Consider the following 24,087-nt stretch of genomic DNA (forward strand, 5'->3'; position numbering starts at 1 on the left):
TTTCGCCAGAAATTCCTCCAGGGATTTTTCAATAAATTCCTTCAAAAATTTTAAAAAATTCTCCAGAAATTCCAGAAATTAAAAAATCCTCCAGAAATTCCTTTATGAATACCTCCTAGATTCTTCAGAAAACCTCCAGAAATTCCTCAAGAAAATACTCCCGGGACAACTCCAGGGATTCCACCGATAATTCCTTTAAGGAATTCTTTCAGAATTTTTTTCAAGAAGTCCAACAGGAACTCTAATAAAACCTACTATGATTTACTACATTGGTCAAGGATTCCTTTATAAATTTCTCTATGAAAACCTCCAGGGTTTTTCAATAAATACCTTCAGAAATTCCTCCAGAAAAACCTATTGGAATATCCCCGAGAATTCCTCCAAGAATTCCTTCAGGAAATTCTCCAAGAATCTCTCTAGGAATTTCTCCAGGGATTCCTTGAAGATTTTTTTCAGGAATTCCTCCAAGAATTCCTACAAGAATACTTCTAAGAATTTCTTCAAGAATTTCTTCAAGAATTTCTTGAAGAAATTTCTGGAGAATACCCTGAAGGAATTCCTGGAGTACTTTCTGCAAGAATTCATGTAGTAATTTGTGAAGGAAGTTTTAAAGAGTTTCCCAGGGAAATTCTTAGAGGAATTTCTCAAGGATTTCCTTGAACTGCGAGGAAATTTAGAATTTATTCTGTTCAATTTTTAATTTCTGGAGGAATTTTAGGAGGATTTCATGAATTATTTCCTGTAAAAACTTATGGAGCTATTCATGCGAGTAATTCCGAATTCATGTGAGGTATTTCCCGAAAGAACTTTTTTTTTATCTGTATTAACGAGATTTTTAGCCCTAGGCTAGTTCATCTCGAGGCCCACGCTTTACTTCCCTTCCGAAGGAAGAACCCACATTTAGTGAGTTTGTCGGGAGTGGGATTCGATCCCAGGTCCTCGGCGTGATAGTCAAGTGTTCTAACCATTACACCAGGTCCGCTCCACTCCCGCAAGAACTGGCATTGAAGGAATTTCTGGAGAAATTCCTGTAGTAATTCCTGGAAGAATTCCTAGAATATTTCTTGAAGGAATTCCTGGGGTGTTTCCCGGAACAATTCCTAGACTATTTCCTGTAGTAATTCCAGAAGGAATTCGTTGAGTCATTCCTGGAGATATTCCTGAAAGAACTCCTGGAGTATATCCTTGAAGAATTTTTGGAATATATCCTGGAGTATATCCAGGAAGAATTCCTGGAGGAATCCCTGGAGGAATGACTGAAATAATTTGAGGAGGAATCCCTGTGAGGAATCCCGGAAAGAATCCTTGTTGGAATTGCTGGAGGTATACTGGGGTAATTTTGTGGAGGAATTCCTGGAGGTATTTCTGGAGGAACTCCTGGAAGAATTTCTGGAGAACACCGTGGAGGAATTTCTGAAGGAATCCCTTGATGAATTCATGTATAAATTATCAGTTATTCATGAAGAAATTCCTGGAGGTATTCCTGAAAGAATTTCTGGAGAAATTACCCGGGAAGATTACCCGGAGAAATTCTCAGGAGATTTTTTTGGAGTATTGCCTAGAAGAATTCCTGGAGGAAACTCTGGAGGAATCCCTGGAAGAATTTCTGGAAGAATCCCTTGAATCCTGAAGAAATCCCTGGATTCGTTGTTGGAGGAAATCTTAGATAAATTCCTTAAGGAGCTCTGGAGAAATCCCTGACTGAACTCCTTGATGAGTCCATGGAGGAATTCTCGAAGGAATCCCTGGAAGAATTTCTAGAGAAATCGCTGGAGGAATCCCTGGATAAATTCCTAAGAAAATTCCTGGAGGAATCCCTGGAAAACTTCTTGGAGGAATCCACGTAGAATTTCTGGAGGAATTCCCGAGGAAATCCTGCAGGATTTTTCGAAAAGTTCTTGAAGTAATTCCTGATGAACTCCTGAAGGAATTCCAGCATAGCTCCTGAATGAATTTTCGAGTAACTGCTGGAAAACTCCTGAAGAATTTCACGGCAAGTCCTGAGGCATTCCCTAGGAACTCGTAGATGTTCTCGGAGAACATCACGATGAATTCCTGAGGGACTCCTGGAGGAATTTCCGAGGAACGCCTAGAGGTATGCTTGATCAATTTCCGACACTTTCAAATACCACAAAAAGGTGATTTGTATGTCAGTGGATGCACAAGCAACACAAAGAAATACTCAAAACATTATTAGATACAACAGAGGTAATCGTGGAAGAATAAAGTAAGGAGATACAAGAGTAGAGCTTATAGAGCTTGAAGGTCTTAATTCCAGAATAGTTTGGATGACCTAGATCACCAAGTGAATGTTGCTAAGTTATCAGAATTGCACTCTAAGGCTCTAAGAGTAGCGTAGTTTATATTTCACAAGCATTCGCTACAATAGAAATATCCTAAGATTTACAGATATTGCGACCCATACTTCAAAATACATTGGGTCCATTTGTATGCCAGTGGACACCCAAATAGCAACAAATACAGATACTTGTAATATAATGAGGTGCAACAGACACAATCGTGAAAGAATAATACCGGTAGAGTGAAGAAAACCAAGCGTAGAGCCTGTAGACCTTGAAGTTCCTAATTCCAGAATAGTTTGGAAAGCCTGGAATATCCCATTAATGTACCAAAAGCATTATAGATGTGCACTGAGGTTCCATCAGCATTATAGACTACATTCCACGAAAAATTTTCACAACTAAAGCAAGAGACAGTATGTAGATATCGTAAGCCAAACTTCAAAGTGTATTGGAGGCCATTTGTATTTCACGGAATGTCCAACTACCACAATATCAAGTTGTTCATAGCATTGTAAGGTATACTGGACATCGTGACGTGACTAAATTTCTTGAACAGAGTGCACACAAACGATGGTAGATGTTTTAGATCTTAAGAAAATGAATTCCAGAGTAGTTTGGATGACCTAGATCACCAAATTCATGTACCATGAATTTTCTAGGGATGTTTTGAGGCTTTTTGAGTACCGTAGACAATGTTCTGTAATCATTCATCGTGTATAACATTTGGTTGAGAATGTCAGATTTGTGTCACAAACTTCAGAGTACTTTGGAGGCCTTAGAATAGCTCTGGGATCAAAACTTCAACAGACTATGATGGGTAGTAATACTTTGCATGTCTAGGACCAGTGAAAACTATTGATGATTAGCAAAACGATGAAATTTGAGCAAAAACATGTAGAATTTATAAAAAATACAAAAAAAAGCCACGTATTTTCGCCTCCCCGCAAAAGGGAGGAGGGTGCAAAGGGGGGAGGTACCATGCATTTCTTAGCACAACTATTCCCCTTGACTATAAAAAAAATTCGTGGTAAAATGTTTTAAAACAAAGAAGATATTGCATTTCTGCCAAAAGTAGATCGTCCCGGGTGTTTGCGGGTTAAGCATGTGGCTCCCATTTTCATCCTACGAAAAACAAAGGAATGAAGCACTGTTTGTTTTGTTTCTTATTTTTGTATTTTTTGTTGGGAGTGAGCACGCATGAAAACAAAAAGAACGGAATCAATCGGTGACGTAATCGTTTGTTTTCGAATAGGATGAAATTGGGAGCGTGAGATTACTGATGGAACACAAACCCTACTCGATTTGTAGCTGCACACTGAGCGGAAAATTCACTTAAATTCTACTGGAAATCACAAGTAGATTTTTTCCATCCAACTTAACATTTGAAACTTAAATGATTAGTAAGTGAAAATATTCTACTACAAAAATCCAATAAAATTTAAGTGAAATTTTTCACTGCCAAATCATATGAATTTAAATTTTTTTTTTTAGTATAATTTTACTAGTGTTTGCTCTTATTATTATATTAAAAATAATAAATTCAAAAATTTGGTTAATCTCCGTGCTACCGGAGACCACCAAATGGTTCCCTTGATAAAGAGGAAACATCTGAATTCACAGAACACATTGCCATCATCACACTCATGCATGGTTCGTTAGTGATGGCTGACAACTACATGCTTCTATTTTGCATACTTTCGACTGCAGTAAAATCCACTTGAAAACCATATACAATTTATAATACGATTAAGTGCGAAATTTCCAATAACTTTCCATTGGAGATTCACTATACTTTCAAGCGGGTTTCACTTAACTCATGTGAACTCACTGAAAAATTAATTTTGGAACGGTTACTTCCCGAATAAAACGATATCATACGGCTGTGATACAGTCAATCATTTTCTGATTATTCGCGGAATCATAAAATGGATCATAAACTCATGATTATGTGAATGATATTAATGATAACAGGAATCATATCCGGAGTTTGAATGATAGAACGAATGGGTTGTTAAGTATCGTTACCATTCAAAAACGACTATTTTCTCGAACAAAAATTTCATCAAATTGTACACGTTATAATCACTTTATCATTGATTTTATGATACACTGAATAATAAAAACAAAAACTGAAATATTTCACAGTTCTGCCTTACCGACTTAAAAAATGATACACCCCTGCAGATCCTTCTACTGTCAAAGTTCGTGATGTTATCTGTTGTGTTTATTTCTGTGCCTCCTGGAAGTTTTTTTTTCACGGTTGGGAATCGAACTACTACTGCTGCTGCTGGGTGGCTCCGTTTATTCTTGCGACGCGTTTTCTCGTTTGACCACATCGGCAATGTGCTCGCGGGTGGTTCGAAATCAGTTTTGTGAAAGCTGAAAATCAAACTATGCAGAAACGATCTGTCCTAGGTCTCAATGCTCATCTCAATGTGTGTCATCGCGAAACAACCGTTTCCTACAAGGTACGTTATTCTAATACTTAGGACCTATCAATGAGGAATGCGTGCTTTATCCTACGCTAATTTTTATGGCAGTATCATGCAGTTAGTTGCCAGACAGTAGCCAATGCACAGGTGCGGCAAAATCGGGGGAAATATGCTGCAGTGCGATACATTGCAATGCGTTTCCGTGTCAATATTTACGATCTTTCGCATGCGCTCAGGATTTAGGACTCTACAACTTCTCTTATCCTTCTAACCCAACTTTTAAGCTCTTACTCCCAAGCTTTCTTTCAGAAATCGAAAAATGTAGGAAAATTGAATTATTTAAAATTATATACTTATCATTAGGTGTGCCATAATGATTTGTGCTATGATATATTAAAAATATTGAATGATCTTGTTTTTAAAGTTTGCATCATCTGATCATTGAGCAATGATTACTTCTATGATTATCATTCAGTGAATTCAAAGCTTATAATATGCACGATACCACGTATTGTAAAAATCTATTCGGGTTGACTTTTTCCAGTGAAATCAAAATGAAATTTCCTCTCAGTGCAGCTCTCCAACGCTCGCCAGATCACGCTCCACGGTCCGCCCATCGTGCTCTCTGCGCTCCACGCCTTCTTGTACCAACCGGATAGTAAGTAAACACCAACTTTGCAGGGTTGCTCTTCGGCGTTCTTGTTACATGCCCTGCCCACCGTATCCATCCAGCTTTGGCCACTTTCAGGATGTTTAGTTCACCGTAGAGTGCAGCGAGCTCGTGGTTCATCCTCCGCCACACACCGTTCTCCTGCACGCCGCCGAAGATCGTCCTTAGCACGCGTCGCTCGAAAACTCCGAGTGCTTGCAGGTCCTCCTCGAGCATGGTCCATGCTTCTTGTCCGTAGAGGACTACTGGCCTTATTAGCGTTTTGTACATGGTGCATTTGGTGCGTGGGTGAATCTTTTTCGTCCGCAGTTTCTTCTGGAGCCCGTAGTAAGCCCGACTTCCGCTGATGATGCGCCTCCGAATTTCACGGCACACGTTGTTGTTCGGTCGTCAGTAAGGATCCGAGGTAGACGAATTCCTCCACCACCTCGAAGGTATCCCCGTCTATCGTAACATTGTTACCCAGATGGATCCGGTTGTGTTCGGTTCCGCCTACCAGCATGTTCATTGTTTTTGAGGCATTCACCACCGACTTTTGCTGCTTCGCGTTCGTGGGTGTACAGCTCTGCCACCGTTCCAAATATTCTGGCGATAATGTCCATGTCGTCCGCAAAGCACACAAATTGATCGGATTTTGTGGAAATCGTTCCCCGACTGTTTAGCCCGGCTCGTCGTATCACACCTTCCAGAGCGATGTTAAAGAGTAGGCATGAGAGTCCGTCACCTTGTCGCAGTCCCCGGCGAGGTTCGAATGAACTGGATAGTTCACCCGAAACCCTTACGCAGTTTTGCACACCGTCCATCGTTGCTTTAGTCAGTGAGTCAGTCGAATCAGCTCCCCAGGTAAGCCGCTACCGTTAATGACTTTGCATAGCTCTGTGGTCCGGTGGTCCGGTAGCTGTTCGGTTTCCCAGATCCTGACTATCAGCCGGTGCAGACAGGTGGCCAACTTTTATGTGCTCATCTTGATGAGTTCAGCTGCGATACCATCACTACCAGCTGCTTTGCTGGTTTTGAGCTGATGAATGGCATCCTTAATATCCCTCAGCGTGGGAGTTGGTCCATTTCCGTTCTCCGCTGCATTGACGTCGTCGTGCATACGTCCTCCAAACCATTCAGGTGCTGATCGAAGTGCTGCTTCCTCCTTTCGATCACCTCACGTCCGTCCGTCAAGAGGTCTCCGTCCTCATCCCTGCATATTTCGGCTCGCGGCACGAAGCCATTGCGAGATACGTTGAGCTTCTGGTAGAACTTCCGTGTTTCTTGGGAACGGCACAGCAGTTCCATTTCTTCGCACTCCGCTTCTTCCAGGCGGCGCTTTTTCTCCCGAAAGAGGCGGGTCTGCTGTTGCCGCTTCTGTTTGTAACTTTCCACGTTCTGTCGGGTCCCTTGCTGCAGCATGACCGCCCTCGCTGCGTTCTTCTCCTCCTAAACCGTTCTGCACTCTTTGTCGAACCATTCGTTCCGTCGATTCCGTTCCACGTACCCGAAGGTGCTCTCGGCTGTGTCGTTGATGGCTGCTTTCACTATACTCCAGCAGCCCTCTAGAGGGGCCTCATCGAGCTCGTCCTCGTCTGGTAACGCGGCCTCGAGATTCCGAGCGTATGCTGAGGCGACATCCGGTTGATTTAGTCGCTCAAGGTTGTACCGTGGTGGTCGCCGGTACCGAACATTGTTGATGACGGAGAATTTTTTGGAGCAGTTTGACCATCCCCAGATAGTGCTCGGAGTCGAAGGCCTCACGCCACGATAGGCCTTACGTCGATAATGTCGGAGAAGTGCCGTCCGTCAATCAGAACGTGGTCGATTTGAGATTCCGTCTGCTGTGGTGATCTCCAGGTGTAACGATAAGGGAGGCTGTGTTGGAAAAAGGTGCTACGTATGGCCATATTTTTGGAGGCGGCGAAATTAATGAGTCGTAGGCCGTTTTCGATCGTCTGCTGGTGGGCGCTGAACTTACCAATCGTCAGTCTGAACTCCTCCTCCTGGCCTACCTAAGCGTTCAAATCTTCTATGATGATCTTGACGTCGTGGCTTGGGCAGCGATCGTACTCGCGTTCGAGCTGCGCGTAAAAACCGTTTTGTCATCATCAGTGCATCCGGAGTGAGGGCTGTGCACGTTTATTATGCTAATGTTGCAGAATCGGCCCTTGATCCTCAACCTGCACATTCTTTCGTCGATCGGCCACCAACCGATCACGCGCTTCTGCATATCACCCATCACGATGAAAGCAGTTCTCAGCTCGCGTGTGTTGCCGCAGCTCTGGTAGATGGTATGATTGCCTCTAAACGTTCGCACCATGGATCCTGTCCAACACACCTCCTGTAGCGCTACGATGCCGAACCCGCGGTCCTTCAGTAGATCGGCGAGTATGCGGGTGCTCCCAATGAAGTTGAGAGATCGGCAGTTCCACGTACCGAGTTTCCAATCGCAAGTGCTTTTTGTTCGCTGGGGTTGTTGCCGTTGGTCTCGGTTCGTATTATTCTGTTGCTGATTTTCCGTTACAATGTTTTTTTACGGTTGACACGTAGGGCTTGACACCAACTTCCTACTTTTCGGAGGACCATAGTGTATACTTGAGCTTAGAGTTCTTCCCTTTCACTCAGACGTTGATCAGCCGTCCCTAACATGAGGATCAGACACTGTTGTGAGCCGCTCCTCCTGGAGAACAGACGCTCTGATTTGCCGAAGCAAACCCCCCCTTCCCTGTCAGCCTACGTCCAAAGTTCCCACCGGGGTTGGTTACCCGATCTAAGGTTGCTCGTAGTTTCCGTCCGTTACCACGAGGAGGTAGGGATAGGAGTTGCTGGACAGAGGCTAGTGGATCACAATGGGATCTGAATTGCGCAGCATACCCAGCCTTTACCGTGACCTGAATCACTTGAATATGAAGTGAATCAGTGACCTGAATCACTTATGATAATTGAACTTTCTTTGCTTTTATCGGTGAACTTAATACTACTCAAAGAAGGAGGAAGTAACGAAAGTAATGAAAGAAACGGTGGATAGAATCGCAAGTATGCGACGAGGGAAATTGAATAGAAGTTAAAAATTAACAGAGAGCCATAATTGAACAACACAATCACAACGACGACCCCTTTGCCTAACGTCCTGGTTTTGAACGGCTAGGTACTAATAGTTCGATGATGACTACTAGCCCTAGACAGGCAAAAATAAATAAATTTGTAAAAATAACAAATAAAGAATAATTTTAAAACTTTTAAGCTAATGAATAACATGCAACAAAATATCACAACTTAATTTTTTGTTACGCATTCAGTTTAGTTATACTACGAGAAATGCATTCGAAGTGATAACTACGGTACAGGTATGCCTCGATTTAGTGCACCCTTGATTATATAGACCCTCGATTTTATGTACTTCGATTTTATGTACATTTTACCTCGATTTTATGTACATTTTTTTAATGATAAAATTTGTAATATTCAATCAGTTTAATACTTGCAGTTTGTATCATGATGACTTATAATGCAGGGGTTTTCAGCCCTTTTGACTCGTGGAGCACTTCATATCAATAAATTATTTTGTGGAGCACCCATATTAGACCCATATGACAAAATGTGTGATAAATTATGTCTAGTGCTGCCATGGTTGAATCAGAGCTAGTTAGTCAAGATTCCCCGATTCCAGCGTTCCTATACGTGTACATTTCCAAGGATGAATTCCTGGAGAAATCTCTAAAGGAACCGCTTGAGCAATTCCTGAAGGAACTGCTGGAACAACTTCTGAAAAACCCATGGAACAACTATTGAAGAAATCCCTGCCGAAATTTCTGAAGTAATTCTAGTTATATTCAAGGTCTCTAAAGTATCGCTGAAGAAATTTCAGAAGAAATTAAAAAAAAAATTGGAGCAATTTCTGGAGGAGAAATGTTCTGAAGGAATCCCAAAAAGAATGTGAATAAATTTTGGGAATTTCCTTAATAACCTCTTATAGAGAATTCCTAAAACAATCCTTGGAGACAGTTCTTTAGAAAGTTTCTATGAAAGAGTTTTGAGCTTCTGATTCTCAATGTATTCGTAAACCATATTCTAAAAAAAATATGGAATATTTTTAAGAAACTTCATGTAAGGTTTTCTAGATGATTGCTTTGAAAAAAAATCGGGAAGAATCTTTATTAAAGAAATCCGAAGAAATCCATACATAAATTTCTGGAAAAATCTTTGCAAAATTTGTTGAACCCAGTTTTGGAAGCTATACTTGCAAGAGTTATGGTGTTTTTGATGAACTTTCTTAATGACATTCTAAAGTTTAGAGGAATCTATAGTAGATTTTGTGAAAAAAATCTGACTGAATTTCGTAAGGATTCCCTGGATGATTTTATGAAGTAAATCTCCGAGCAGTTTCCAAAGAAGTCCCTGACAGAATTTCTTTTAATATCTCTGGAACATTTTATCAGGAGCTCGTGAAAGATTTTTTAAACGAATCCTAAAATTGATTTCAGCAAGGGTCCATGGAAGATTTATCGAAAATTTGTAGAAGATCGTTCAAAGTCATCCTTGGAGAAATTTGTAAAGAAATCCATGGAGGAAAATCTGGAGATATTTTTGAATACATTTTGGTCGAATTTTAAATAAAAACCATGGGAGATTATCTGAAAAAAAACCCCTGAAAAAGTAAAGGAACTCCCTGGGTAGTTTCTATAGGAATGCCTGGAGAAAATTCCCGAATGGTTCTCACATTTTTTTTAAGAAACTCTGAAGAAATTCCTAGAAAAATCCCAGGAAGTTTTTTTTTTACAGAAATTTAGATTTTAAAAATCTTTGGAGCAATTTCTAAAGCAAACCCCGGAAAAAGTTTTCGAATAAATCTTTGGGGGATCGTTTGAGAGAATGCTTAAAGGAATTTCCGAAAGATTTTTCGGAAAAAAACTGAAAAAGTCTCAAAAAAGGTAAAAGTGGAATTTCTACAAAAAATCATACACATCTCTTTCTGAAAATTCTGGAGAAATCCTTAGAAATTGGAAGTTACTGTGGGCATATTCGGTGAAATCCTTGGAAGAATTTCCAAAGTATCCCAGTTCAAATTTTTGAAGGAACTTTTGAAACATTTTTTGAAAAATAGTTTCTGAAGGCATTGCTCAATGTTTTATTAAAGGAATCTCTGGAGAAATTTCTGAATAAATGTCTAAAGATATTTCTGAAAGAATCTCTGAACGCATTTTTGTAAGAATCCCTATAGAGATTCCTCTATTCATGTATATTTTTTTGGAAAAACGTGGAAGAATTTCAAAAGTAAATCATGAAAGATGCTTTGAAAGAATTCTTTGTGAAATTTATAGAATAGAATGAATTTCTAAACAAATCTATGAAGAACGTATTCATGAAAGATTTTTTGAAAGAATCCGTGAAGGATTTTTTGGCGGAATACTTGAACAAGTTTCCGCAAATAAAAATAGAATAGAAGAATTTCTGTAAAAAAATCTAGATTTTCTAATGAAAGCTCCAAAAGATTCTTGTACGAATGCCTAGAGCAATTTATGAATAAATAACTAAAGGAATTTCTGAAACAATCTCTGAAATGATTTGTTAAAAATCATGGAGGAATTGGTGAAGCAAATCTTGCCAAATTTCGTTAAATAATTCTTTGTGACTCATCTGGAGGAACACATGGAAGATTTTCTGAAATATTCTGTAACATGATTTTATGTGGAAAGTTTTATTCGGAGACAGTCGTAATAAAGTTGAAAATTCTGGGTTCACTTAATTTAATTTAACACTTCAGAATTGCAACAAAAGGCGACCGAGCAGATAGCGGCACAAACCTACACTACTCGAACAGAAAGATCTTTCGGCAAATACAGCACAACCAGTAATCACGCTCTATCAGGCGCTTGTCATTGTCACTAATCTCTAAATTTCGGAAGGAATCCTTTGAGGAAGTTCAGATGGGATCCCTGAAGGAATTTAGAAGCTTTTTAATTTTTTTTTTGGGACATTTATGCAAATAACGTTATTGTGTATGTCCATTGCTCAAAATATTGGCTTTTGAATCAACCATACACAGTTTTGCAGACAAAAGATTTCGATCGTAACAAAAAAGCGAGATAGTGGTTTATTCGTTATTCAGCGAGAATTACTATTTAATATATGCCAAAAACTCCGAGCCTTTTATCGAAAACTCAATTTTCATGCAATTTTTATATATTTTGGTACATTGTGGTATAAAATTTACATAAAAATAAAATAAAAAAAATTTGCTTCGATTTTATGTAAAATTCGATTTTATAGGCATTTCAAAAATTGAAATGTCCACTAAATCGAGGTATACCTGTAGTATGTGGATGTAACAGGGTTTGGCAGTTCATCATACGGGTCCAGAATAATCGTTATATAGTTGTGTTCACAGACCTTCCTACTTTTATCGATCTGGAAGCCACGTTATTTTTTTCTCAGTTCAGATGATTGTATGTCCAATAGAAGCTGTATCAACTCCAAACCACGTATTATTTTCACCCGTGAAACACCGTGTGAGAACCACTGTGCGTAAGAAAAATCGATTAGCGCCGCCAACAAACTAATCCTTTTTGTCGAACGACAGCGACCAACCAGTCAGTGTCCGTAGTCTAGCCAGGGCCGTTTAGTTAATTGGGCAAAGTAGTCTATACTCTGCTAACAGCCAGCACCAGCGTCCTTACCTTATGATAGAAAAACGGCTTCGTGAGTGCGATGTACCGCTCCAGTGCCATGACGAACGCGACACAGCCGGAACTGATCCCGAACACGCGCCAAATCACCCGGAAGAAGCAGAAGTGGTGCATATTGGCGTCGACGATCTCCTGTGGCAGGTACCGGTGCAAGTACATCTGGACGAACATACCCGTCAGTCCGATTAGGTCGTTTGTGAGTAAACATCTGAAATGTGGTACCGGAAATGGACGCGGATTAGAGAACGCGATCTGTTGCGGCTGAATATGTGGATTAGTTCACGGTAGAGGAGAGGAGTTTAAAATGCATATTAGAAAGTGCCCAAACACATAAAATCTTTATAAGAATTATATAAGTTTTATCCTGGGTACATTGACCACATTTATACAAAGGTGAAAAACGATGCAATAACATAATAGTACAGTAGTTTGCCGATTGTAAATTATTTTAGCTCGATTGTAATGTTTTCCGGTAAATTTTTACTAGCAATTATGTGTTTCGTTTGAATTTGGTGAAATCATGGAGGTGCATGGTATTTAATACTTTGTTCTTCATAAAGATGAATGCATCATTCAAAGCTCTTGAAAAAGTAAGTTTTATCTGATTATTATAGAAAACTATGACATGAATTATGTTTCGGGAACGTGATAATTGATTCTTATTGTAAGTTTCTTAAAGTTTCACTCAACGCCTTAGACATGTGAGCATAAGCGACACTTCAGGGATATTATACACCATCCACCAGAACAACAAAACACATCACACAGTTAATGAAGGAGATTATTTCGGACGCGCATAATTGAGGAATAATGCTTTGGGTATTTCCCTTGTGCTGCAACAGCGTCCCTTCATACCTATATTCTTTGTTGAGCTGCCTGTGCCGTCGCACAGATAGGCGGACAGGGGATTTTTTTGATGGAAATTTGTCAGTCTAAGCACGCAATAAATCGAAATAGGTAGGTGGTGGGTATAGCTCTATTCATGGGAAAAGTTTTACGGCGAAATAAACAACGTTGTTTACGAAATGATTCAATGAATCTCTTTTGGATGTGGAAGAAAAGCTGTATTGCATCTCTTTAGTGATATTTTACACGACATAATGAAAAATATTATATTTGGCTGGATGCTCAATCCTGCTAAGGTCATAGAACCTAGAGAGTATTCAATATTGTTTGTAAGTACATTTTGTGAGGGTGGAAGCTGAGGTGAATTCTAGATGTCCCAACCAATGCAAGTAAATTTACCTTGGTCCCAACCGTAGATTCCCAAGCAACGGAAAATCGAGAGAATACCAATAGGAACTTCCTGGCTCGTGAGACATAGGAGCGTTGGGGGAACATCCATAAATGACGTAATATTTTTTGAATGATTTTCAAAGCCCTCGCCCTTAGTCTGTAGGGCACTGCACTGTTTTGATTTTGTATGAGATTTTGACGTTTCGTTGTTGTTTACGAAATATATGTAAGAGTGAACGAGAAAGAGAGAATTTCATGCAGCGCCATATTCTTCCCAAACCTTATTCATGGTTGGTACCGTAATCCGGGGTCAAATTGATCACTTTGAAACAACTTTTGCAGATAACATGAGTGCCTGTTCAAATGCGCCAAAAGAATATCTGTAAAACCAGTACCCTGTGGATCTCCATGGAACCATGTGACAGAATTTTGTTCAACAAATTAAAACTTTAAGTTAAATACTCCAAATATCAAAATATTGGAAAAGCCACTTTGGGGCGAAATTGATCAGTTTACAATTAAGCATCGGTTGAAAAGGAAAATTTCCTTCTCCGCTTAATTTTGCTCTTCTAAAACCGAATAACGCGTCTAAAATCTTACAACTAGTGAATTTAATACTTTAAATGCAAAATTAAATTTTGAAATTTCCCTTTAAACGCCTAAAGGTAGGCAATCTCACATGAAATAAATGATTTTTATCACAATAAATGACTATTTCCTCATAAAATGAACTTTTTATAACTATTTCATGCTCTGATTAGCTGCATAACATCCCAACCAAGGCTCCACAAAAATGTTAAAACAGAGAATTTACGGGAAGTCTTATTAGCAATTGATTGTTTTGTAGCAGTGATTTCAGCTAAATGAAAAATACATTGCAAATTCCTTGAAATAATTAGACAACAGTAACTTTTTTCTTAAAAATTAAAAGTCTACACTCATCTCTAGACATCTACGAATCAGATGACGTAAAAAGTTTAAGATCATTACGACGCTTAAGAGTTCCTAGTATGAAATTACAATGTAGTACCCGAGTGATCAATTTCACCCCGCTGATCAATTTGACCCCGGTTTACGGTACCAATATGGACGGTCTCTTAGCGCTGACCATAGACATTACACTAACATTGGCATAAGTGTTCAGTAGGCTATCCCCCGTTTTGCAGAAATTGGAAATGTTCCTCCTCTCCTCTTCTTGGCGTAACGTCCTCACTGGGACAAAGCCTGCTTCTCAGCTTAGTGTTCTATGAGCACTTCCACAGTTATTAACTGAGAGCTTCCTCTGCCAATGACCATTTTGCATGTGTATATCGTGTGGCAGGCACGAAGATACTCTATGCCCAAGGAAGTCAAGGAAATTTCCTTTACGAAAAGATCCTGGACCGACCGGGAATCGAACCCGTCACCCTCAGCATGGTCATGCTGAATACCCGTGCGTTTACCGCCTCGGCTATATGGGCCCGGAAATGTTAGAAGTTCAATATTGCAAAATGGTTGTTTTAGCTAGAAAACAACCTTGTCAGTATGTGAAGTCCGTATCTCTTGATGGTTAGAATAACTTGAAACAGCGAAAAAGATTTTATTATAACTAGAACTAAGAAGGAGTATGATGTCACATAAACGCCCAACTTCCAATGCCTTAGTGAACGTGTCCGCCAGTTGGTTTGTCGTTTCAATAGCTTCAATCGTTAACCTTCCTTGTGCCACATGATCTCTCAGAAAATGAAGTTCAACATCGATGTGTTTTGCACTCTTGTTCTCAGTGCTTGTAGCCTTTGCAATACTGCCTCGATTGTCTTCAAAAAGTTTGAAGGCTTGCCAATGTGGTTTGCCTGGTTGAATTTGGAAACATTCCAAGTATTCGAAGGCATAGCAGATATCACACCGGACCAGGGATGCCAGATGATTTTTTGAAAAATCTGTATCACAATTTTCAGAAATCTGTATCCCATACAAACTTTGGGAGAAAAAAAACTGTCTCCCATACAAATATAAAATGGCCTCTCTACCTCAAAAATCTGTATCTAGCGATTTCGACTGATATGAGTACTTTGGATTTACAATCCCTGAGGAAGATCCAAATCGGGATCGAAACGTTGGAGCCAAGATAATAAATTCGTAGGCCAACTTATTAAGACTGCAAGCCAGAACAAAGTAAATTCAAAAATCTGTATTTCATATAAAACGAAATCTGTACGGATGCTCTGTAAAATCTGTAAAATCTCCCCTCGGTCGGTGAACCTGGTGTACAAGCAGTAGTCGCTTTGGGAATGGGTGAAACACAGCTCCAGAAGCAGGTCGGTCATTTTATTCCAATACTTGACCGTTCCAGCTTACAGATGAAATTTGACGGTGCCGTTACGCCTTTTGTTGCAGCCAAGTAAATTTCATCCTCTACCTCACCGTGTAGGAACGCTACCCGAGCAAAGGCGGATAACAAAGTGATATCACTTAGATAACAAACTATGTTATAGGTGTTATCATTTTGTTATTTTTGTTATCATCTTCTCCAATTGATGAGAAGCAAATGATAACAAATTTAGTTATCGATAATTTTAGTCTATCGCGGTAACATAAAAATTCTAAATGAAAACAACATATGTTATCAGCTTCAAAACGCATATGGCAAAGTTTTCCCAAAACTGAGAGTCTGATGAACCTCGAATCTAAAAATAGATTCCGCTTTCCACCTTCAATGCAACTGTAGTACGAACGTGTAGCCTTCAATTACTCTCACTCTCACTGAGTCCCGTTGGGCTATCGGCTGCGACCGGCAATCACTCGATCAGGGTTCGAGGCCCGACTGGGTGTAATAGTTGAAAACATTGGTTGTAAATTATAAGAAACTTTTTTCAATTGCTGATGATGTCGGTAAAGTAGATTTTTACTATTTTGATCGATAAAATAGCTCTGAATGATAACTAATTGATAACAAAACCAGTTATCATTCAGCTGTATTTTTTCATGTTGATAACTAAATGTAATGTTGAACAAAACATTGTATAACACAATTAGTTATCAACTTGAACTCAATGATAACTTAACTTCTTAACATTTTGGTATTCGCGAAGTCAATTTAAGTTATCATTTTTGTTATGTTGGCTCTTAATTCAACCTAAAGGATAACAAACTCAATTATCAAACGAATGATAACCAGGTAACAGAACTTGTTTTCATTTTGTTATTCGCCTTTGGTCCGCCATCTTTGTCCTGCTTGACTCGGAAAACCCACTTCGATTTTAGCTCTTCGTCGATTGCTTTCTTCCAGAGGATTTCATCGGTCCGTCCAGTAATGTCCTTGTATGCCTCCGGAACATCAAAAATGGTTCGTACCTCCTCTCCTCGTTCCATTGGGTCTCTAGGAACTTTGCGTGGCGTTTGGACAGCATCTTTAGAAATGGACTGCGGAGCAGTGAAAAATTTTCCAAATAAACAATCTTTCAAACATTTCGAGGTTTGAAGTGCGGTGGGCCTGAAAAGGCTGGCAAGGATGGGAACAAGGGGTTGCGACCGTTGTTAGGCTCTCAGCAGCCACAGAGTAGGAAGAACCAAGGGGAGAACCCCCCTTTGGACTAAGGTAGACCGGAAGAAGAAAAAGTCGAAGCCGCAGGTAGAAGTAGTGAGGGACACCAAACCAAGGCGTAAATGAGTAGGTGCAAGCGCGAGAATGGCGACGCGCTCGTCATCAAGACAGAACAGTTGAAGTAGACGTTCGATAACTGCAACATGTTTACGTTTCACTTAGCCCACGCGTGGGATCCATACTACACACGAAACAGCACGTCGTTAACGATTTTTAATTCCGTTACCCACCCATTTTCGCACCGGTCGTCCGTTTCCATGTGAGTAAAATAATTAACAGTCGCCTTTGCGCACCGGTGCGGTGGTCTCTATTCCATCCGTATTATGGTTTTTGCACTGTAAATCATCTGTGGTGTCATTGCAAATCTCATTCTGGCAAATAATCTGAGCAGTATTTTTTTAAAAGAGAAGGTTTTGGATAAAAGTCAGAACAGTTCTTTGCTACGTTTAAAGATATCATTTTCTCAAGAATGTGTTATTGGATTTAGTCCCGGAATTCAAGTTTTTTTACTTAATAATACGATTGTGACTTACTGTACGGCTTGTAGGTTGATTTTTGTTCTAAAATAATGTTTATCTCTTCGATATCCCCATGTTGCCTTTCTCGCAAGAAATTTATCAGCCCGCAAATAACATGTCTGAATTTAAGCTTTTGAGCATTTTTTTTTATATTAAGGTTTATTGAGTAATAACATCCCTTGCATTTTTCTTATAATTTTCTGGACATGTGTGTAAAATACATTTATAATGTAGTTGTCTCCTTTACAACTTCGCGTAGATAAATATTCTTGGTCATAGTAAATACTGTCTTCCAACAGTCTAGATTTATATCGGTATGATTTAATTTATTTACAAAAAATATCTGCAGTTTTTCTGTGATATCTGAATTGAGTTACATAGGATTTATTCAATTACGCAAACGTATTGTGGGAGGGGGAGTTGCTCTAGCGCTGTGTTACGCTTCTCATAAAATTTCGATATTTCCCATACAAAAGTTGTTACTTTGGTTAGGGAGGCGATCTAAACCTGCAAAATCTTGCGTTACGTAATATTAAATATTCAAATTTTTAATGAATCCATATCAATAAGTATCTCTAAACAATCGTAACTACTTTTATCCAATCTAATCCAGAACAAGGAAGCACCCTGGAAAGTAATCGTGCACGGAGAACTAAAACTACCTATTTTTTGATTTTATTTTACTCAAAAGTAAGTATATCGTGTAAACTTTCTACCAAAAATTATGTTGTTTTCTCGTTTTCCCCCACCGATGTTATCAAAAACAAAGGAAGCTGCATCGACCCACTTGGGGTACTTTGGCTAAATTTTCCAATTTTGAATAAATGCCGTTTTTTTTAAAAATTGGCATGAAAAAACTTACGTTTGGGTTGAATTTACCTACTCTTGAGTGTATTTTTTTGCTGGAGTTAAAGGCAAACTACCTAGTATGAGTTTAATCTATTTACTCAAATTTGAGTTATGTGTGTGTGTATTCCTTCTAACCCCCACTGTCCGGCAGTGGTATTATGGAAGTAAGTTGTCTGCAATGCCGATTTGTTGCTATTTGCAAGCAGCTTAAGTCCGGGAGTTAGAGGATGATAGCTCTATTGCAGTTCCAGTGACCCATTTCAGAATGGCTGGAGAGACACGTCCATTCAGAAGCCACTTTCACTTACAATAAGCCCCGCATGTCTGTATTACTGTTATCAGTTGGATAATCGGAATACACACAAACTTCCTGGTTTAAAGCCATATCCTTTAAACCTGGCGCGTATTTAGTTCATTGCGTTTATTTATTTGTTTGTAGTAGTAATTGCTTCAATCTCACCATTTTTCCGCGTAATCCATAGCCGGTATTCTGTCATCCTTCCGTTTGTCCATTTTTCCTATCCTTTCGTTTGTTTCTGCTATGTTCTTTTCATTTTCTGTCTCCATTGTTTCGTAATTTCCTATAAGTTTAGAGTAGAGAGAAAGAGGGAGAGAGACATCCTGTGAGTAGATATACTGTTGATTTCTAGTTATTATAATAACAGGACAGAACACTTAATGTATATAAAATAAAATGCACTTTTTTTTTAGTTTTTTATTTAATTATGGTTAATATGTGTATAAGTATATGTTTAGTTCTTTTGGTTATATTATATTTATTTTTCTAGAATATAATACACATTTTTATTTTGTTTTCGGCGTATACACCTATCCTGCATTGTGTATGTCGTGAATCACGAATTCCTGGTGGGTTTACTTGGGGCCTGAATATGATTGTCAAATCGGGTTCAAACGTATCCTGTCTCCTGTCCATTAATGCATTTGGAGTAGGCGTGCCGTATCAGACGGTGTTGCACATATTGAGCGTTGTGTTTGTTGGGCAATTACTGCACGACGTTGCCAATGGATAGGAACCTGAGATAAACATGAAAAGGAAAATTTGATATTTGATGTGGATTTGTCATAGTGTATGTGAGTCATTCTATTGTTGTTTTTTTTTCTTTTTTGGTTTATATACTATAATATAAAAATACCTTACCACATCTTCTTCCACGTTTCCAGTTCATGATAATATGATCCCCTTCATAATCCGACGCTGCCCGAGCAATTCCCTTGAACACCATGCTGTTATATTATCCATTTCTTGCATCGTCTGCAACACCTTGATCCAAGGTTCCGCTCAAACAGTCCCAACCCACACCACAATTAACAACACCCTCGTCACCCGCACCTCAGCCACCCTCCACCCCACCCCCCAACCATCAACCCCCCTCCCTCCCTCATACCTCTACCCCCTTCCCTCTCGCACCTCAAAACCCTCCCCCCTACACCCCAACAGCCCCCCCCCCCCGTATCAACAGAGAAACCCCTATCCCACCATACAAAAACCCAACCCACCATCTCAATCCCGTACTCCTTCGACATTTCCGCATTTCGCCAAATTTTCCCAAATCCTATTAATCTTCTACGCCTGATTCTGATTCTTCCTCGCTTCCTGGTGTTCTATATATCTCCTCCGCTTGTTTTTTTAGCTTCAGTTTATCTTTCACAATTTTATTCCAATCTTCTTCTGTAACATTTGGTAGTCTATCTTTGTCTTCCCTAACTGCATTCTTCCATGTTTTAGCTTGTCTTCCTATTTTTTTCTTTTTGCAATTCATTTTTTCTGCTATTTTTAATGGGTGCCCATCTGGCCTTCTCTGTATGTGACCCCAATAACTTATCCTCATTACACTTATCTTTTTAACTGCTGTTTTTCCATTTAATAGTTTTGATACCGTTAATCTTCCTTTTGGTTTTTCCCTGCAATACTTGACCATTTCCTTCAATATTTGCATTTCGTGCCTGGTTACTGATTTCCTATTTCGTTTTACTAATGTAGCTGTTTTCATACCGTAAGTGATTGCTGGAGAGATAACTGTCTTATACATTAATTTTGCTAGGCTCCATGTCGGCTTGTATCGTCTCAAAAATTCAATCATTGTTTTGCTACTCCCTATTGCTAATTTACACCTATTTCTCGTTGTCTGTGGTCTATTCAACGTATCAGATAAATATGCACCCAAGTATTTCATATGATCTACGACGTCATATTCTTCTCCGTTTAATTTAACAACTTTTGGGATATTCCTATCTGACATTGGTTCTCTGATCATGATTTGGCTTTTTTTATTATTTATTTCCAATCCTATTCTATCCAATTCTATTTTCAGTATTCTTACAATATCTTCTATCTCTGCTAACGTTTCTGCTATTATTAGAATGTCATCTGCAAATACTAAGATTACTGGTAATTTATTATTATTCGGCTCTAATAGATTTACTTTTGGATACTTTCGCTTTACTTCACTCAATACATCTTGCATGACTAATGTGAATATATATGGTGACAATGGACATCCTTGTTTAATCCCCTTTGTTTTTATCTTTTCCTCTGTACGAATTCCTTCCCATAATATACACGTTTTTTCTGCATTAAGTGATTGCATTATTCTATTTATAACATGACTTGGAACTGACAATTTTTTAAGAACCTTAGGAACTGATGTTAAATTTACATTGTCGAATGCTTTTCTTAAGTCTATTGATGCTACTATTGACGTTTTGCCACCGTTCCACCTCTCCTCTAGACATCTCCTAGCGTAAAATATTTGGTCGTCTGTTGATCTATCTTTAGTGAATGCTGCTTGGTGATAGCCTGGATCTCCCGCATATTCCCTAAGTCTCTGTAAAAGCCATTTAGCGTATACTTTATATCCTAAGTTACATAAACTTATTCTCCTATAATCATTTGTCTCTTTTGGGTTTCTACACTTTGGTATTGGTATTTGGATTGATTGCTTCCATTGTTCAGGAATATTATTGGTTTCCCATACCTTCCGGATTATGCTATACAATTCCTCTAATGTTTCTTCATTTGCATACTTGATGAACTCGTTTCTTATTCCATCCTGACCTGCTGCTTTTCCATTTGCTAATCCTTTAATGATATCTTTTATTTCATCTCTACTTGGCCCTTCTGTTATGCTTTCTTTATCAATTTCGATGTCAGTTGGAACTCCTTCGGATAATTTCAGTTCCTCAACCCATTTTCTCATCGGAATATTTGGCTTCTTCGGCGTTTTGCTCTTCATAAATTTTTTTAAGAATCTATATGATCTTTTTATTCTTTCCCCTATCTCATAGTCCTGTAGTTCATTATAAAATTTGAAAACTTCTTTTTCATTGTGCTCTTTTACTTTGATTGCATATTCCTGTCTTCTTATATTTATATTTTGTCGGTACCATTCTGTTCCTATTCCTCTTTCTTTAGCTAATCTCATCTGTTTCCTAGCATTCATAAGATTCGTCAAAGCTCTTTTCCTATTCGGTGTTAATGGCGTTTTTGTTTCCTGTAGTACTTTTCTCGCACTTGTGATAACTTTTTTTGTGAATTTTGCATATGCTTCAGTGGTATCTAAATTGGATATTTCTATTGTCTTGTGTTTTCTTAGCTCTTCTGCATACGTTTTGTTCCTTTCCTCGTACTGTAGGGCGTTTGGTTCTAATATTTTTTTTGCCAGCTTCTGTTTTTTAACTTCTTGTTTTTGTTCTGTATATATTCCTATTTTAATTAATTTGTGATCATTCTGAATTGCTGTCCAGGCTGCTCTAACAAATTTTGTCTTTATCACTGATTCTTGTGCTATGACTACATGATCGATTTGAGATTCTCTATTTCCGTTAGACCATGTGACTAGTAGTGACTCATCAAATCTCATTGAAATAACGTTCATTTTGTGTATCCTCAAAAAGTTTTTCATGTATTCCCCATTTTCATTAGTGTATGTGTGTCCTATGAATTTTCCTAATCTTAAAATTTCTTCTTCATCTGAATCCTCTTTACCTATTTGTGAATTGAAGTCACCCAAAATAATGGTTCTGTTCTTCCTAGGATGTCCATTTACAACTGATCCTAAATGTGCATAAAATGAACTTGCATTTGTGTTTGGTGCATGTACGTTTACTATTAACCAGTCTTCAGCTTGTTCTTTGTGTTCCATAATAGCTGACATAATATTCTTATCAATATCTCTTACTTCTCTTATTCCTACTTTACCGTCTTTTCTTGTTAGAATTGCTAATCCTCGCATGTTATTTGTGTTCCCCCTATCTGACATAATCCAATCATAGTGCGGTGTACTAACTCTACTTCCTTGAACATTCGCTTCTTGTACTGCTACTGCTATGTCTATATTAGCTAGATGGAGTTCTTCATCAATTTCTGTTCTCTTCCTGTTTTGGCAACATCCTCTTACATTTAATGATCCAATATATATTTCCTCCTTATAACTTCGTCCTTCTCCTTCCTTGAAATTATCCTGCCTTGGAGTTTTCTGAAGATTCTCACAATTTTCAATTCGTTCTTTAATTTTCCCTTTTGATGTAACAATTTCCACGCTATCTATCTGTTGCTTATTCCTTCTTATGCTGCAAAACAGTTGTTTTTTCCCTATTACAATATTTTCTCCTGTTCCTGTTGGTTTGTATTTGTCCACGCTTTTTTCTTCGTTAAAAACTATTACCTCTCTCTTCCAAAAATCTGCTATAAATTGCCATAGTGCTTTCCCTGGATTTTTTAAATTTTCTCTAACTGCTTTCTCTGCATATTTCCAAATATCTTCTAGTAACGCTTTCGGTAATTCCTTGAAGATTTCTAGCTCTGGAGATATCCCGCTTAATTGATGACTAACCGACCACAAATAGCTTTCTTCACCCTCTACTATTACTTTTATTTTCAGTCGAAGCTTTCCTGCACTCACCCATTTTGTCTTATTAATGATATTGATTGCTTCATTTTCTATGATTTGCATTTTTTCAAATTCCGGTTCCACTTCTCTGTATGTTAACTCCTCTGTTTCACTGCATTCCTGATCCAGTATGTTTATTAGGGTATTATCTGCTTGCTTCTCAATGTTTCTTATTTCACCATATCCCTTCACCTCATTCGCCTGTACCTCATCTCTCCTGTCTTTAGCTTGTTGTTCCTTGTTTGTTCCCCTGTCTATCGTTTTAACGCGATTCTCCTTTTCTTGATTTCGTTCAACTACCTCTTGATTTGCATGAATATTACCAGGTTGTTTCTTGTGTACTTCCTTGTTCGTATTATTGTGCATTGACTCCATTGCTTTATGTCTTTCTTGATCAACATTTTCCCTATGTCTGGTCCATTGTACCTCCTTTTCCTTAGTCACTAGTTGTTCTTCGCTTCCTTGTTCGATATTTTTGCTCTTTTCTTTAACATGATCCTTATTTCTCCTTCCTACTCTGCATTCTTTGCTTTCTTTCTCAGACTCTTCCCGCTCTTCGTTCTTTCGATCCTTCCTTTCTTCTATCATCCGTAATCCCATGATTCCTCTTTTTATACTTCCCATTTTTTTGTTCATCTGTGTCTTCTTTCCTTCCCCTACTTCCACTAACCCTTGTGTGACATTTTCTCTCCCCTCGCCAAGTTGTGTCTCCTTTTCTCCCCTTATTCCTAGTTCCCTGCTTCCTTGTTCATCAGTGCTTCTCTCTTCGTTCAATTGCGTCTGATTTTCTCTAACTTCTTCTAGCTCCATGGTTCCCTGTTCAGTATTATCGTTCTCCGCGAGCAGCTGTTCTTGTTTTCCCTTCTCCAATCCCAGGGCTACTCCTCCTTGTACAACCTTCCTCATCTCTACGTTCAT

At 38.7% G+C, this 24,087-nt stretch overlaps 1 protein-coding gene across 2 annotated transcripts in view; it reads right to left on the minus strand.

Moving 5' to 3' along the window:
* Window positions 1-24,087, minus strand: part of LOC134291406 (prostaglandin E2 receptor EP4 subtype-like) — a 91,905-nt gene that overhangs the window by 30,060 nt on the left and 37,758 nt on the right. For both annotated transcript variants that reach the window (XM_062859116.1, XM_062859117.1), the window contains exon 2: window positions 12,065-12,281. In XM_062859116.1, coding sequence (XP_062715100.1) covers window positions 12,065-12,281 — 217 coding nt within the window. The remainder of the gene's footprint in view (window positions 1-12,064; window positions 12,282-24,087) is intronic.

The sequence above is a fragment of the Aedes albopictus genome, chromosome 3, assembly GCF_035046485.1.
Source record: "Aedes albopictus strain Foshan chromosome 3, AalbF5, whole genome shotgun sequence".
Classification (NCBI taxonomy): domain Eukaryota; kingdom Metazoa; phylum Arthropoda; class Insecta; order Diptera; family Culicidae; genus Aedes; species Aedes albopictus.